Raw genomic sequence first — 17,402 nt, forward strand, 5'->3', positions numbered from 1 at the left:
TCCTGCTGAATTCAAGGCCTGGTGACAGTTATGTATTTTAAGTTCACTACTAGCGCTCTAGCCCAAGGAGCACAGTGTGACTGAATGCAGCTTTTGATAAAAAACAGAAAGTGAGAAGTCTAGACACACATTTCTTTACAAAAAAGAATTTTATTGTTGCAGCTAAAATGAGAACTGAAAGTCTGTATGAGAAATTGAAAAACTGTACAGTTTTACTGAAACTGTGAGGTCATCGCAGCGCCTTACACAAAAGACAATATACCTGAAAATGTATTATACCAAAACATTTAGCTTGTTTTTTTTTTCAAATTTTATTTTTTTAAAAAAAGATTTCTATGGCAATCTGTAAAAAAGAAAGACCTGATGAGTAAATATTTGCTTAAGGCATATAGCAGAGCAGCTCACTAACTTTCTAATGAGTTTAAACATGGATTCTTTTTTTTTTTCCATCCCGCCCCCCAAATAGGTTAACCAATACATCCACTTTGAAACGCTACTGTATATACACACCCAAACTACTACATACATATACAGGACATCAAAACAAAATACTTACAGTTCAGCATTATAAGCCTTATACACACCTCACTGGGCTTTACTAGGGCATTCGACTGTATGTTTTCACTGCAGTACATGTCTACCTTTAGTTCAAATAGGTACAAGGGCAGACAGTGACCCTAGTTAGCATAAGAGGGCACAGGTAGCCAGAGAGATCTTTTCATTCTTCCTGTTTGCAAATCAACTACAATCAAGTCACTGTAAAACTCTTGAGACACATTCTGAAATTCAATAGGTTCCTCCCTAATGAGGAAGAATGTTACAATGCATTCATCACCCATTGCTATTTTTGAGAGCTCTGATTTCTCTCTCTCTAAATCTCTTGATGTCTGTGGAAACAAAGAACATGCTTTTTAAAACAACTCTCACTTTGCTTCCAGAGGCCTTTGCAAAAAAAGCTATTTGTTTGGGACTTCTGAAGCCAGACCGAAGCACCTTGATTTTCAGCTGTTTTGCTCTAGAATACTTGTGTATGTACGTTGTGTGTATGTGTGAGGTGTGAATATGGCTTTGTATACATTCTGGAATGTCTGTACTATATTTAATTGGCTGAAATATGTGGTATACAACTGGGCTAACATGGCATACGTATAAAACTGAATAGAAAATTCATGCCAAGTAACTAGGCAAGATACAGGGTTCTGTTTTTTGTTGTTTTTGTTTTTTAAAAAAGAGAAAACACCAACCAACCTATTTGGCTGAATGAAGAAGACATCTCAGCAACACCCTTTGAACCACGGCCATTTAAAATGATCAGGTCATGCAAATATAATCTGGGCACATCAGGAAGCAGAAATACAAGTTTCTTTTCAACTTTTCAAACACACAAGGGGTTTTTGTGTGTGTGTGTGTGTTTTCTTTTAAATCAGGATACTTTTAAGAGACTCTGCATGCATTTGAATTAAAAAATGGGGTACAAATGCTGCTTCTGAACAATACCCTAGTAAGTGATAGGAGACCGACGGGACAAAGCAATCACATACTGTATTGCAAATCACACAGATGAGCCTTTATATATTATATCATTTTCTATACTCAGTATTTTTCATGTTTCCAATACTACTATATATTGACTGTTTAACAATATTCCTTTTCTTTCAAATTCTGGTCTGACCAACAGTCTCATAGGTAAAATTTTTATAAGATTCCCAGTACTACCTGAGGATTTATTATTGTACTTTTGCAAAGCCCTTGATGTAAGCATTTTAAAAAAACCCAAAAAACAAAACCCCAACATTCTCGCTCTCCTTCAAAAGACCTTTTATTAATACCTAATTGGTTCAAGGATAAAAAAAAGAAAAAAGGAGCCCCAGATTGAACAAGTGCGGAGAACAAAAATAAATATGGAGTGAAAAGTATATAATGCAATATATTTCTAAAAATTGAAAGGACAATGTCTAAGTGCTTTGCTAAGGAGAATACAGATTTTTCCCCCAAAGCCCTGATTAGCCACAAATGAGCAATTGTCATTGTTCTTTTCAAAACAGCTACAACTTTAATTAATGAATTTGTCTCTAACCTTAGCATTACAAAGAAGTATTCTTTTGATTTCTATAGCTTGTTCAATTTTTTTTTTTTTTAATAAAAAGTGGGTTTGACAGAGTTCAGCCTAACTATCCCCAGCCTTACCAGTATCTATCTGGCAAAAAACAAACAAACCCCAATCCCAAAACAAAGGACAAATAAAAAAATTCCCATAATTGTAATTTCTGCTGCCTTTTAGCAGCTATGGCAAGTTAACCTCAGTTCCCACATAACAAAAATACCTCAAATCTTCATCTAACGAAGCAACTACAATAGCTAGGACCACAAATATCTTCTGAGGGGGAGTGACCACTCCTCCTCCTTCCTGTGAAGATATGTTGCAGACACTTAAGCCTGGCTACTGAACGTACCACCCTGAGCCAAATGGAAACCAATCATGAAATCCTTATTTTCTTAAAAGCCCAACAAAATGCTAGAGCCACTAACCCAGTCACTTACATTTTGAAAGATGACTGGTTCTGCTGGCCACTTCTCTGGAGGAAGCTATTCCAAAGCCTTGGCTACATGCAATTTATGGAGAACTACTCCCAATAGATCTCTCTGTCCCAGAGGACCTAGTTTGTCTTTTGAATTAATGTTCTCTCATTTTCAGCTTGAACACAAAGCATTCTTCACAGGGCAAATACAGCATGAAATTGCTTTTTACATTCCAAATCACTGGGGGCGGGGAGACCTTGAATCCAGTTATTTTGGAACAGTTACCTGAAAGTCCTACTTAATGCTAGTAGAAGTGTTCTGGTTGCATCTCTCTCCTCTGACAGAAACCCCCTCCCCTCCAATTAAAACAAAGCCGATGCCACAGTGCAACAGGTATGCATCATGTGCAACAAAAGGGGCAGTGGTAGAAGGAAGCACAGTTCATCATTTCTGAAGAGGAGGTGAGAGGAGGGAACAGAAGTAGCCTTTGACCTGCTGGGGCATCCTGAGCAATGGGTGATGCCCATCGTAAGAGACATGAAAGAAAAGCAACAATCATTTCAGAACAGACCAACCAACAGATGAAGTAGATTTGTCACTATCTGCACTGCCCAAAAACAAACTGGGGGGAAATGCAGGGCACAACCCACCAAGAGGCACCACTAATTAATCTCTGTTCAACTCGGGCTCCTGAGCAGCAGCGGTCAGTTTACCTAACAGAGGATGCATGGAAGTGGTTCTTCACAGACTCAAGCCCCCAGTCTTTCAAAGGCATCAAGGAAAGAGCTCTCCCTTTTCAACATTTCATACATTCTTGGGTGTTTCTATGGGTAGTGGCGTTATTTATTATTTTAAAAACCTCTAAATCATGTATTTGGCTACAAACACATGAAGAATTGAAGCAATTTCTGTGCCTAAAAGTTCCTTTTCTGGAGGAAAAAAATGATAATAAAAATTTAAAAAAAACTGGTTTTTAAAAACACTAAAAATAAAATAAAAGAACAACAATGTGTTGTAAACTCTTATTATTCCATTAAAAGTAAGGAAAAAATAATAAAAAAACACAAGACTTATTTGGCATATTCTCTGCTTACTCCTGAATATCTCAAGGCCCTGAGATTAGAATATTAAATTCTTGGGACCACAGGGCTAAAAATTAAACCCTAGTGCATCATTTTTTCTCTTTTAAGCCCTAACCAAAGTTCCAGCTTCTCAAAATTAAGATAAACTTCCCACTGGGACAAGGCTTGGATGCCCCCCTTTAGCTTTCTTTTTACAGAAACGGGTTTAAACGCCAGCTGTGTTACTGGCATTTCTGGTACCGGCGCTGGTTATGTCCATCAATGAAAACATGCCCTGTAACAGAGGTATGCTCCGGCTGTGAGGACGGTGAACACACAGATGTTGACCAGAAATGGTTTCCAAGTGGCCACAATATTATCCTCCTCCTCCTCCTCTTCTTCTGGCTTCACCAGCTCTTCACTGTGTGGTGAAGCGTCAACAGTTCTCTTCCTAAGTTCAGTGTCTTGACTAGTGCTGAGAGACAAGAGTAAATAGATTCTGATTAGAATTTCATCAGTGTGGGAAAAGGAGCAACTACACGAGCCTGGGCAGACGAGGTAATTGGGTAGATATTTACTGTACCTTTTGAACAAAGTTCGAGTCCAGGGGCACCTTTAAGATCAACAAAGTTTAATTCTGGGTATAAGCTATCGCGTGCATGCACATGTCTTCAGATACCTTCTGTTTATACTGTAAGTTAGCCACTGTACAGAATGCAAAAGCAATATGGCCTTTCTCTCCTGAATGTTTAAAGCCAAAGGTGGCCTCACCAGTCAAAGAGAAAGTCAAAAGGGAGGGGTTGAAATAATAACAGGAGATAATAAAGAACAATTACTTGGTATCTGACAGTCAAAATGCTTTACAATGGTTCAGGAAAAGTCTTTGCAGTGCAGAAGAATACAGCTGGTAGGACAGAAAGAACGCAGCCATTCCACATGTGCAAAGCAGAATTTAGCAGAAGGACAAGGTGGAAGAAAGGAACAGAAAGCATTGTTTCATTTACAAGATGAACTACTAATACACACTGAGCATCACATTGCTTTCAAGAGGAGACTTAGAATTTTGGTTCCTTGTTAACTCTGATAGTCCTACCACTGAAAACCCAGTTATAAGGACAGTTAAAATTTGGCCAAAGCTGAACTCCATGTTTTGCTCTTGATGAGGAGAGGGGATTCAAAAGACCAAGCTATAAGTCCTCCTTTACTATCCCCCAGCACGGTCTTGGGAAAGTTGCCCCTTGTCTTCAAACATCTTGTTTTATCTTTGTGTGATGAAAGCAATTCTGTCTTGCATCTGGAGATGGGAATTCCATCACCAACATATGGAGCAGTGGTCCATCAGTGGCTATTAGCCACAGAGTATTGTTGGAACTCTCTGTCTGGGGCAAATGATGCTCTGAATTCTTGGTGCTTGGGAGGGGCAACAGTGTGACGACTTCTAGTGTCCTGGCCCCACTGATGGACCTCCTGATGGCACCTGGGGTTTTTGGCCACTGTGTGGCACAGAGTGTTGGACTGGATGGGCCACTGGCCTGATGCAACATGGCTTCTCTTATGTTCTTACGTTCATCTCACATTCCTGCCTAGCAGTACAATGGTCCCGCATATTACATTAATTCCCTGACCTGAGACACTCTATTCTTGCTTTAAACCTTCTTCTGACTTTACTAGGTGCAGCTGGCTACTCCATGCATGGTTTCAAGCATCAGTTTTATGCTGCACTGTTTTCCCTTTCTCTTCCCTGTAAGCCTCTAACCAGGGGGTGTCAAACATGCAGCCCAAGGGCTGTATCAGGCCCTCAGAGGGCTCCTATCAGGCCCGCGAGCAACTCACTGCCATCTGCTTCCCTCTTTCTTGATTCTTTCTGCATCACAGCTTGGTTCAGACCTTGGAGGTTCATCTTGGTTCAGACCTCCCCCGGTTTGCAAACTGATTTGGGTTCGTAAAACTCATTTAGAGGGAACATTCCCTTTAAATGAGTTCTACGAACCTGAAGAGAACATTCCCTTTAAATGGGTTTTGACATGGGCATAAAGTCCAAGTGGTGAATTCATGCGGTGCCCACTGTCAAAACACACTAAAAGTGCAAGCAGCAAATTCATCATGGGAGGGAAAGGGAAAGGCATTGCCTTTTGCTACCCCTGCTTTTACAGGAGGGGAGAAGTGAAAGGGATTGCTGAACTGGCTTCCATCTAACAGATGCAAGCCAGAAGTTCAGCCATGCTTTTGCTCTCCTCTACCCGCTTCTGTGGAGGTTGTGGTAACCCTCGCAAGTGAGCTCAGAGAGCATTTAAATGCCTCCTGAGCTCAATCACATCACGCTGGTGGCACAATCTGAGCTCACTGTCAAGCTGCACTGCCCAGATGGCCACAAACCAAATGAACCACCACAAAATCAAACCACTACGAAACTCCTGGTTCATAATTCAATTTGCACCCATCTCTAGTCGGGAACCCTCAAGGACTTCCAAGGGAAACATCAGTTTCCCCTCTATCCCCTTCTCCACACATTTTCCTTTTCCCACTCCTGGCAGCCCCTGTATTCTCACCTTTCCTTGCTTCTTTACAGTTTTAAATTTACCCATGATTGTGACCAGCTCACAGAACTTACCTAAGAACAGCATGCACATTTCACAAGGAAAACGGCATCAAAGGAACAGCAGTGTTTGCAACAAATGCATGAAAGCACTGAAAAGGGGGAGTAGTAGTTTTGTTAAGAGGAATTCTCTTAATTCCTTTTTATCACATTTCTCCCTGAGGTCCATCTATCAGTCCCCCACCCACCCCCTTTTGAGGAATGTGGAGTCTGTTTCAAATAATGTTTTGGCCAAGAGAGAAATTTGAAAAGAGGTTCTACAACCTTGCATGATTTTATTATGCAGAAGCTCAAACCTCCTTATCCTTCTGCTAAAGCACCATGTGATATGTAACATTAAAAAAAACAAACTCTGCAAGGACTGAAGTTACATAAGAGTATATAAAGGTGTAACAACTACGAAGAGAATTCTGTCTTTTAAAAGAGAAAAAGAATAAAATGAATCAATGGCTCTATTTTTTTTTTTTTAAGTAAATTTTGGGAAAGTAATTTCACTTCCCCTAACGGGGTTAGAGAGAATTCACTATCACGAATGAAGTAGCACCGCCCTCTAGTGTTCAGAGATGCACCTTTCTTTAGATGATTCAAGGGGTCTGTTTCTGTATCCTGACCAGAATAGTCCACACAATCCTGATTTCATCAGATCTCGGACTTGACAGCACCTCTCTCTCTCATACACACAACCACACCAGAAGCCTCTCCATTCAGTCGCTTGGACTGACAAGCAAGAAGACTTCTGGCCAAGAGTTTAACCCATACTAGAGTTCCTCAAGGGGTGTGGTAAAACCTTCTGCCATGTCTGGTGGTTGTGAAAAGGGCCGTCAAGTCAAAGCTGACTTATGGCAATCCTGTAGGATTTTCAAGACAAGATATAGAGGTGTTTTGCCATTGCCTGACTTTGTGCAGCACCCCTGGACACTTCCTTTAAACCTCCCACCCACCCTCTAACTGGAGCTGACCCTGCTTCGCATCTGAGATCTGATGAGATCAGGCCAGTCTGCCCTCTTGGCACTGCCCTTAAAGCGAGACTGGTATTTTGCAACTGCCATCTCTGAATGTTTCAGTTCCCCTGAGAATGTTTCAGTTCCTCTGAGAAAAAGAAACTGCTAAAAAGGTGACTATTTTGTTGAAGTCCAGAACTATGTTTTAAAAGGTGCTTTTGAAACAAGCGCAGATGAACTGCAAGGCACTGGCCATTCAAAGCACATATTTAGTGAACTGACCTAGTTTCCAAGCAGTGTTGCAGCATTTGCTGTTTCCAGACATTCTGAAGGCATAGAAAAATGTCAACAAATCAGCTGCTTTCAAAACTATTATTTTGACTTCTTTAAGAATTATAAATTTATAACCTGGTCAGGAATATAAAGAATACTGCTTGTGATGTTTGTTGGTTGAATTGTTATCAGAAAGTATATGCAGGACTTGTACTCAGAAATAAGAAAAGGTTATTATATCCTGCTTTCCGCTACCACGAGGAGTCTTAAAGTGGCTTACAATCACCTTCCCTTCCTCACAACAGGCACCTTGTGAAGTAGGTGGGGCTGAGAGAGTTCTCAGTTTGGTGTAGTGCTGAAGTGTGCGGACTCTTATTTGGGAGAACCAGGTTTGATTCCCCACTCCTCCACTTGCAGCTGCTGGAATGGTCTTAGAATCATAGAGTTGGAAGGGACCTCTAGGGTCATCTAGTCCAACCCCTGCACAATGCAGGAAACTCACAAACACCTCCCCCTAAATTCACAGGATCTTCATTGCTATCAGATGGCCATCTAGCCTCAGTTTAAAAACCTCCAAGGAAGGAGAGCCCGCCACCTCCCGAGGAAGCCTGTTCCTCTGAGCAATCGCTCTAACGGTCAGGAAGTTCTTCCTAATGTTGAGCTGGAAACTCTTTTGATTTAATTTCAACCTATTGGTTCTGGTCCTATCTTCCGGGGCCACAGAAAACAACTCCACACCATCCTCTATATGACAGCCCTTCAAGTACTTGAAGATGGTGATCATAACACCTCTCAGCCACCTCCTCTCCAAACTAAACATCACCAGCTCCTTCAACCTTTCCTCATAGGACTCGGTCTCCAGACCCCTCACTATCTTTGTCACCCTTCTCGGGACCCATTCCAGCTTGTCTATATCCTCTTAAAATGCGGTGCCCAAAACGGAACACAATACTCCAGGTGAGGTCTTACCAGAGCAAAGCAATACCATCACATCACGTGATCTGGACACGATACTTCTGTTGATACAGCCCAAAATTGCATTTGCCTTTTTAGCCACCGCATCACACTGTTGACTCATGTTCAGCGTATGATCCACTAAGACCCCTAGATCCTTTTCGCACATACTACTGCTAAGACAAGCCTCCCCCATCCTATAACCATGCATTGGATTTTTCCTACCTAAATGCAGAACTTTAGATTTACCCCTGTTAAAATTTGTTTTATTGATTTTAGCCCAGTTTTCCAGGATGTATCCTGTTTCTGTCTTCTTCTGTGTTTGCAACCCCTTCCAATTTAGTATCATCTGCAAATTTAATAAGCATTCCCTCTATTCCTTCATCCAAATCATTTATAAAGATATTGAACAAAACAGGTCCCAGGACAGATCCTTGAGGCACTCCATTTGTCACTCCTCTCCAAGAGGATGAGGAACCATTCACAAGCACTCTTTGGGTGCGATCTGTCAACCAGTTACAGATCCACCTAATGGTAACAGGATCTAAACCACATTTTACCAACTTGTCAACAAGGATATGTGGAACCTTATCAAAAGCCTTACTGAAATCAAGATAAACGATGTCTACAGCATTCCCCTGATCCAGCAAGGTAATCACTTTCTCAAAAGGAGAGATCAGGTTAGTCTGACATGACTTGTTCTTGAGAAATTCATGCTGGCTCTTAGTAATCACATTCATTCTTTCTAAATGTTCCAGGACCAACTGTTTGATGATTTGTTCTAAAACTTTTCCAGGTATAGATGTCAAGCTGACAGGTTGGTAGTTACCTGGATAAACAGGTTGCTTACCTGTAACTGATGATCTTCGAGTGGTCATCTGTGCAGTCACACACATGGGTCTTGCCGCAGGCAACGGATCCATACCTCGGAGCTCCAATAGCTCGCCTATAACGTCTTTTGGCGCGCTTTCCTCCCGCTCTGGGGAGCAGGCAGCGACCGCGCATGCCTGGAGCGGGGGGAGAGCGCCCATTCCACTCAGTTTCTTCCAGCCGCCGCCGGCGCTGACACTATACAAGGTTAAGCAACAATTACAAGAGGCCAGCAGCGGGGAAGGCTGGGTGGGCGTGTGTGACTGCACAGATGACCACTCGAAGATCATCAGTTACAGGTAAGCAACCTGTTTATCTTCTTCGTGGTCTCTGTGCAGTCCCACACATGGGTGACTAGCCAGCTGGATGACCTGGAGGAGGGTGCTGGTAAAGAAGAAAGTTAGTCACAGGAAGCAATCAGATCACATGCAAGCAATCAGATCACATGCAATCACGCAATCAACCATCATGGTATGCAGCGTAAAGATGGAAGCGGATGCACTCACCCCTGGCTTCAGTGGAAGATGGATCTGAGGACTGCTTGACCGAAGGAGGCGTCACGTCTCGCACGAACGTCCAGCGCATAATGGGAGACGAACGTGGATGGAGAGGACCAGGATGCAGCCGCACAAATGTCCTCTAGAGAAACGCCTTGTAGAAAGGCTGAAGACGTCGAGACCGCCCTAGTAGAGTGGGCCTTAAGGCCTTCGGGCAAAGGCTGTTTAGCCAGTTCGTAGCACAACCTGATGGCACTGACTACCCACTTCGACAGGCGTTGGGTAGAAATTTTAAGACCCTTGTGAGGGTTTCCATAGGCCACAAACAGGTTAGGGTCCTTACGGAAAGGTTGTGTACGGTCAAGGTAGAAGGATAAAGCCCTTCTAACGTCCAAGGAATGCAGGGCTCGTTGACCCTGGTCGGATGGGTTGGAGAAAAAGGTTGGTAGAGAAGTTGAAGTTGATAGGTGGAACTGGGAGACAACCTTAGGCAGGAACGCAGGGTCCGGTCGCAAAACAACTTTGTCCTTGTGGAAAATGGTGTAGGGAGGATCGTAGCGGAAGGCGCATAAGTCACTTGCCCGTTTGCCCGAGGTAAGGGCTACGAGTAATGCTGTCTTCCAGGAAAGAAGGTTGAAGTCTATGGTAGCCATAGGCTCAAAAGGGGCTTTCATCAGGCAGGAAAGGACTAGCGATAAACTCCAAGTCGGAACAAAGGGCTTAACAGGTGGGTTGAGGTGCAACATGCCCTTGAGAAAGGACTTTGATAAAGGATGGGAGAACACAGTCTTGCCATCAATCGGATTGTGGAAAGCAGAAACCGCAGAAAGGTGAACCTTCAAGGAGGAATAACAGAGTCCCGATTTCTGTAGAGAAAGCAGGTAGTCCAGGATTAGGGGAAGTGGAGCCGTTTCCGGCTGCAGATGAGCAGATGTCGCAAAGGAACAGAAGCGCTTCCATTTACGTTGATAAGAAAGTCTCGTGGAAGGCTTTCTTGCGTTGAGGATGACATTGGCTACCTCTGTTGAGAGGTAGGTGGCTGTATTCTCCAGGCAGCCAGGGCCAGGACTCGAGGGTTGTGATGAAGAACCTGACCGTTGGCTTGAGAGAGGAGGTCGCCCGCAGGAGGAAGCCGGCAGTAAGTGTGGCGTGACAGTTGAAGCAGCCTCGTGAACCACGGTTGCCGAGGCCACCATGGCGCAATGAGGATGCAGTCTGTGCCATCCCGAGCTATTTTCACCAACACACGTGTCAGAAGGGGGGTCGGTGGGAAGAAGTAGTGAAGGGGACCTGTCCAATTGTGCAGAAATGCGTCGTTGCCCCTCCTGCAATAAAACTGAGGACACTTGGCATTGTCCCTGGATGCAAAGGCGTCCACCTTGGGTGTTCCGAAGCAACGGAAGATGCGCCGAAGGTAGATCGGATTGATGGACCATTCGTGGTCGTCTATGCGAAACCTGCTGAGGGAGTCGGCCAAAATATTCTCCACACCGGGAAGATGAATGGCAGTCATGAATATGTTGTGCTTGACACACCATTCCCAGAGCAGTACGGCTATACGGCAGAGACGGAGGGATCTGGTGCCCCCTTGCTTGTTTATGTAATAAACAGTTGCCATATTGTCCGTAGAGATCTGAACATGCTGGCCCTTTATTAGTGGAAGAAATGATTGAAGAGCTCTGTGCACCGCGATCAGTTCTAAGCAGTTTATATGCATGAGGCTCTCGGTGGGCGTCCAGAGCCCTCTGACAGTTTTGTCCTCTAGGTGGGCTCCCCATCCCCACTTGGAGGCATCTGTTGTTATTGTGGCCGTCGGGGAAGTCGGTAGAAACGGCTTGCCCTCGAGGAGATTGTCGGGTACAGTCCACCACGTGAGAGATAGAAGCGCTCTCTGTGGAACAGTGAGCAGAGTAGCTTGCGGTTGCGTTTGAGGGTTGTAGGCTCGAACAAACCAGATCTGTAGTTGTCGCATTCGCAGTCTGGCAAAATGAAGGACAGATGTCGTAGCGGCCATAAGGCCCAGCAGGCGTTGGATTGTGAACGCAGACTGACGAGGTTGTTGTTGAACTGACTTGGCTAGGGAAATAATGGTGTGTGCCCGATCCTCGGGGAGAAAGGCTCGATGCAGTGAGGTGCAGAGAAGGGCACCTATAAACTTGAGGTCCTGGGTAGGTGTGAGGTGCGATTTTGATGCATTCACGCGAAGGCCCAGGGAGCTCAGAAGAGTGAGAGCTGTGTCGAGGTTGTGCTCCAATTGCTGTTGTGTCGGGGCCACCAGGAGCCAGTCGTCGATGTATGGGAAGACTGGGATGTTCCGAGTGCGAAGCGCAGCTGCCACAACCGCCATGCACTTGGTGAACACGCGGGGCGCAGTGGAAAGGCCGAAAGGTAGGGACACATATTGGTAGTGGTCCCGGCCCATGGCAAATCATAGATACTTCCGATGTTGAGGTCGAATGGTCACATGGAAGTAAGCGTCCTGAAGGTCTAGGGAAGCCATCCAGGAATTCCTGGGAATAAGGGGCAGGATGGACTGCAGGGAGATCATTCTGAACTTCCTGTATGCGATGTGCTTGTTGAGCTTCCTTAGATCTAGAATGGGACGCCTTCCTCCATCCCTCTTGGGAACTAGGAAGTATCTTGAATAGAAACCTGTCCCCCGATGTAGGGGGGGGACGGGCTCTATGGCTTCCTTGTGGAGCAAGTCCAGAATCTCCTGACGGAGGAGAGAAGACGGAGGGGTAGCTATGAAGTAGTGGTGGCGAGGTGGAGAAATGAACTCGATTGCGTAACCTAGACGCACGATGGTCAGCACCCAGGAGTCGGTTGTTATCGAGTTCCAAGTGGGAAGGAATGGTGACAGACGTGTGTGGAAAAACGGTTCGGGAAAGTCAAAGAGACTGTTTAGAAGGAAGGGAGGATTTTTTAGGCTGTTGTGACCGCGGCCTTTGTTGAAACTGAGGTTTCTGCTGGCCAGTCTTTCTCTTCCAGAAATCAGTACGCTTGGGTGACCTTTGACGCCTTTGAAATGATGGTCGCCAGGGCTTTGCACGGTTGAAATGCTGGGAGAACGGTTGGGAAACTCCCAAGCGCTTAGCACGCTTGCGGCCGTCATCCACCGAGGCTAGGACCTCGTCAGTAGAAGCATGGAAAAGGCCGAGGCCATCGAAGGGGAGGTCTTCGATCTTTTGTTTAATGTCCGGTTGTAAATTTGTGGACCTCAGCCAGGCGTGGCGACGTAGGGCAACAGAGGACGCAAAGACCCTGGAAGAGCAGGAGACAGCATGACGTATGGTGTTGATCTGTTGCTTCGACACTCTAGACAGCTCTGATACCAAGCCAGAGGCCGTTCTTTGGGAGGGTTCAGGAAGGGCGGGAATAAGAGGCGTAAATTGGTTGGCCAAGTTGAAAACATAAGCCGAAAAGTAGGCTAAATAATTGTTCAGTTTTGAATTTGTGGAGGCAAGGTTGAAAATCTTCCTTGCCAGGGTGTCTAATTTCCTGCCTTCACGGTCAGGAGGTGTCGGGTGTCTGGATGGCTTAGCCTTAGTGGCTGAGTGCACAATAATAGAGTTGGGTGCCGGATGAGAGGCAAGAAATTTAGCCTCAGGAGCGTGAACTCTGTAGAGAGAGTCAAAGCGTTTGGCGGTTGGTGGGACCGAGGCAGGTTTGTCCCAGGTTTCGCGGAGGCCCTCGAGGTGCACCGGAAGCATAGGAAGCAATGAGCCAGGTGGAAAGTCCGTTTGCACAAGGTCGTGTACAACGTCAGAGACCTTAGGTGAGTCCGACGGAAGAGTAATGTTGAGGGCTTCGACCATGGTGGTAATTAGATGGAGATAGGCCTTGGACGCATCAGATGGAGAGAGTCGGGGCTGTGGTACCGAGTCCGAGGCTACCGAGTCAGGGCGGTCCTCGGAGTCTGACGATGCTGACGATTCAGGTTCGGAGCGGGAATCCTCACCCGAAGGAGGATGTGGAGGCCGGATCGGGTCCGAAGGAACGGTCTTAGGTTTCACCGGCTGAGCAGGTTGGTCTGTAGGAGTGGAGACCGGAGGAGCAATAGAGGCCGAGGCTGATGGAGTGCGCGGTCTAGCGTCCTCTGCCTGGTAGTGGTCCCGGGATCGCTGTAGATCGGAGTGACGTACGCATTCCCGAAGCCTATCACGGAGTCGAGGGGAATAGCGAGAGTAATCAGGCTCTCGGATCCGATCCCGAGGAAAGTCATGTTCTCGGGTCCGATCTTGATCACGGGATCGAGAAGAGAGGTCACGGTCGAAACCACGGGTGCGTGGCTCTCGGATCCGATCTCGAGAGTAATCACGGGGTCGAGGAGAAGAGAGGTCTCGGTCGAAACCACGAGCCCGTGGAGAATCGCGGAGTCGTCGGGAGAAGTCACAGAGTCGATCACGGGGTCTAGGAGAGTCCTCGTAGCGGTACGGGGAATAACCTGAACCCTCCAGAGATGGAGACCGAGAAGGACGATGGAAGCGAGAGTAGTGCCGGTCGTATCTGGGAGTGGCATAGTAATCGCGATAATAATCCGAGGAGTCGGAGTCTCGGCACCGACGTGGTGATCTGGAGCGGTCCTTGAGGAGCGGCGACCGGGATCGGACCCGACGTGAGGGTGAACGAGAGCGACCCTTGTTTGAGGCCTGAGCGGCCGAGTCCTTGTACAGGGGAGAAATCCCGATGTCTCAGAAGTCCTTATACAGGGGAGAAATCCCGATGTCTCGGAAGGATCCGATTCGAAGCGGAGGTTTAAGGTAGGTCTGGGTAGACTCGGTGGTGAGATCGGGTTCAAGAAAGTCGGTCGGGACCACGCTGTGCACCGAAGGCGAACGAGAGTGGACTGGTATAACCTCCACTGCTGTGGATGTGTGAGGTGTCAGTTGGGGCATGTCGGTGATGACGTCCGACGGAGTCGACAACTCAGGCGGAAGAGTAGGTTGTGTTAGAGTCGCAGGATCCATAGACGTCGATGTCGAGATTGGAGCTTGAGGCTGCTTGGGAGCCGAGTGCGAGTGGAGTTTTCTCGGAGCCGAATCGGCCGATGCGGAATGACGAGATTTTTTGTGCGCCGGATCCGTAGATTCCAAATGGCGCGATTTCTTCGAAGCCTTATGGCCGGTCTCGGCGTGCTTCGAAGACTTTTTATCGGACTTGTGTTTCTGTTTGGAGAGAGACACGTCCGTAGAAGCCGAATCTCCCGCTTGTTGTTGGGGAGGCGGCGAGTCCGATGCGGGCATAGCCCTTAAGGACAACTCAATCAGGAAACTCCGGAGCCTTGCCGCACGGTTTTTCCGGGCCTGCTTTCCGAAGTTCGCACAATGAGGGCAGGAGTCAACTCGGTGAGATTCCCCCAAGCAAAAAAGGCAGTGGCTGTGGCCGTCTGAAGTAGGGATTTTGGTCCCACAGCGCGTGCACTTTTTGAAGGTAACTTTCCCTTCCATGCGCTCCGGACAAGGAGGGGGGGGAAGGGAGAAAAGGGGAAAGATAGCGCAGAAACGGGTTTTTTTTTTTTTTTTTTTTAGATTTTTCGGGACGAAAGGCGAAGATATAAGAAAGAAAATACGATACCAGGTGAAGGAAAAAGGTCGAAAGGATGAGGTAATGGACGAGCTAAGGAGGAACGCAGCGAGGAAGGTGTTGTCCGGGCGGCGGTAGGAAAGAAACTGAGTGGAATGGGCGCTCTCCCCCCGCTCCAGGCATGCGCGGTCGCTGCCTGCTCCCCAGAGCGGGAGGAAAGCGCGCCAAAAGACGTTATAGGCGAGCTATTGGAGCTCCGAGGTATGGATCCGTTGCCTGCGGCAAGACCCATGTGTGGGACTGCACAGAGACCACGAAGAAGATCATCTTTTTTCCCCTTCTTGAAGTTGGGGACAACATTCGCCCTCCTCCAATCTTCCGGCACCTCTCCTGTTCTCCAAGAATTCTCAAAAATAATAGCCAGAGGCTCAGGTCTTGGGTCAGCCATAGCTTTTGTAGGAGTTGTCCTTGAAAGGGCAGCTACTGTAAGAGCTCCCTCAGAACCACCCACCTCACAGGGTGTCTGTTGTGGGAGGGGGCGGAAGGTAAAGGAGATTGTGACCGCTCTGAGATTCAGAGAGGAGGGCATGATATAAATCCAATATCTTCTTTAATATCTTCTTCTGAGAGAACTGGGACTTACCCAAGGTCATCCAGCTGACTTCATGTGGAGGAGGAGTGGGGAAGCAAACCCAGTTCTCCAGATTAGAGGCCACTGCTCTTAACCACTTAACCAAGTTTTGGATTGCAGCCACCAGAACTCTTCCAGCTTGAAATCCTTCCCCCCATGCATTTTGAGTTGCAGTGGGAGGTGAGGAAGTTATGCTCAATGGGTGGAAATCCTTGGACCCAAGGAAAAACGTGGAGGCACCCAAGCCATTGCTGTTTGTGAAAGACACTCACCCCTACACACACACACACAGCAGGGCCAGGTCACTACCCAAGTAGGTGCCAAATGTGCAAGGCAGAAGATGGCAGGTGTGGCTTACTCTTGCTGTGGCCTCCTGTGCTGGTGCCACTGCTTGCCTAGGGTCCAAGGGTCTTCCTCTACAGCTCACCTAGGATCCTGCAGGGGTGGTAGTGGCACCAGTGGTGGCTTCCGCCTTCTCTCATGTCTCTGCTAGCTCAGACCCACCCTAGATGAACTGCAGAGAGAGGCAAGCCCTGTTCTTCCCCATTGGTTTCTTCAAGTAATAGTTTCAGCTGGGTAGTTGTGTTGGCTTGCAGTGTAAGAGCAAGATTCGAGTGCACTAGGACATTCAAGACCACATGTGGCTCTTTCGCACATTTTGTGTGGCTCTCGAAGCCCCCACTGCCCCATTGGCCAGCTTGGAGAAGCCATTGCTCTCTTTAACTCATTTGTCCAAGCCAAGCCAGCTGGCAGCTTGGAGAATGCTTTTTAAAGTTGCTTTCTTTCTGCCTCTCCCATCTATTTGCCTGCCTGCCTGCCTGCCTTCCTTGTCTTGCGGCTCTTACACATCTGACATTTATTCTATGTGGCTTTTACATAAAGACAGTTTGGCCACCCCTGTTCAAGACCAACAAGATATCCAGAGTATTAGCTTCTGAGAGTCAAAGCTCCCTTTGCCAGTCTCTAATGAAGGCTCCTTCAACCCTTGAAAATCTTGTTGGTCTTTACGATGAAACCGGACTTGAATTTTGCTCCTCAATAATATGGGAGCTTCTTTTTTATTAGAAAGCTTAGAAGGGTTTCTTTACCCCCTTTACCCTACTGGTGATCCCTGGCCTGAGAGAGAAATCCAGCTGTCCTCAACCAGGAGCATGGCCTTTTCAGCCTTGGCCCCAACCAGGTGAAACTCTCTATTGGATGGAGCATGTAAAGCAGAGATGTTCTGCCAGACATTTGGTTGAGGCAGTGATGGCATACAGAGTAGTCTTCCACTCTCAATGCCCACCCCCCCTCCCCCGGTCTCCATAAGCTTCCCTCAGGAGGCACTGAAGAAATATTATGTTCGCCACTTTGTAATATAAGGAATAATTTTACTATTATGTTTTAAATTTAAGATATTGTATTGTACTATGTTGTCAGCTGCCCTGAGCCCTGCTCACAGGGAAGAGAAGCGAATATAATAAAAATAAAGTGAATATAATAGAATAAATTCTTCTCAATCGTCTCATCTCTGTTTCTGTGCACTGGCCCCTG

At 46.5% G+C, this 17,402-nt stretch overlaps 1 protein-coding gene across 1 annotated transcript in view; it reads right to left on the minus strand.

Annotated features, from left to right (window-relative positions):
* Positions 1–451: 451 nt before the first annotated feature.
* Positions 452–17,402, minus strand: part of PTPN1 (protein tyrosine phosphatase non-receptor type 1) — a 99,476-nt gene continuing 82,525 nt past the window's right edge. Inside the window, exon 9 of the mRNA XM_060230800.1 lies at positions 452–4,056. Coding sequence (XP_060086783.1) covers positions 3,861–4,056 — 196 coding nt within the window. The 3' untranslated portion in view covers positions 452–3,860. The remainder of the gene's footprint in view (positions 4,057–17,402) is intronic.

Source organism: Heteronotia binoei, chromosome 2 (assembly GCF_032191835.1).
Source record: "Heteronotia binoei isolate CCM8104 ecotype False Entrance Well chromosome 2, APGP_CSIRO_Hbin_v1, whole genome shotgun sequence".
NCBI lineage: Eukaryota > Metazoa > Chordata > Lepidosauria > Squamata > Gekkonidae > Heteronotia > Heteronotia binoei.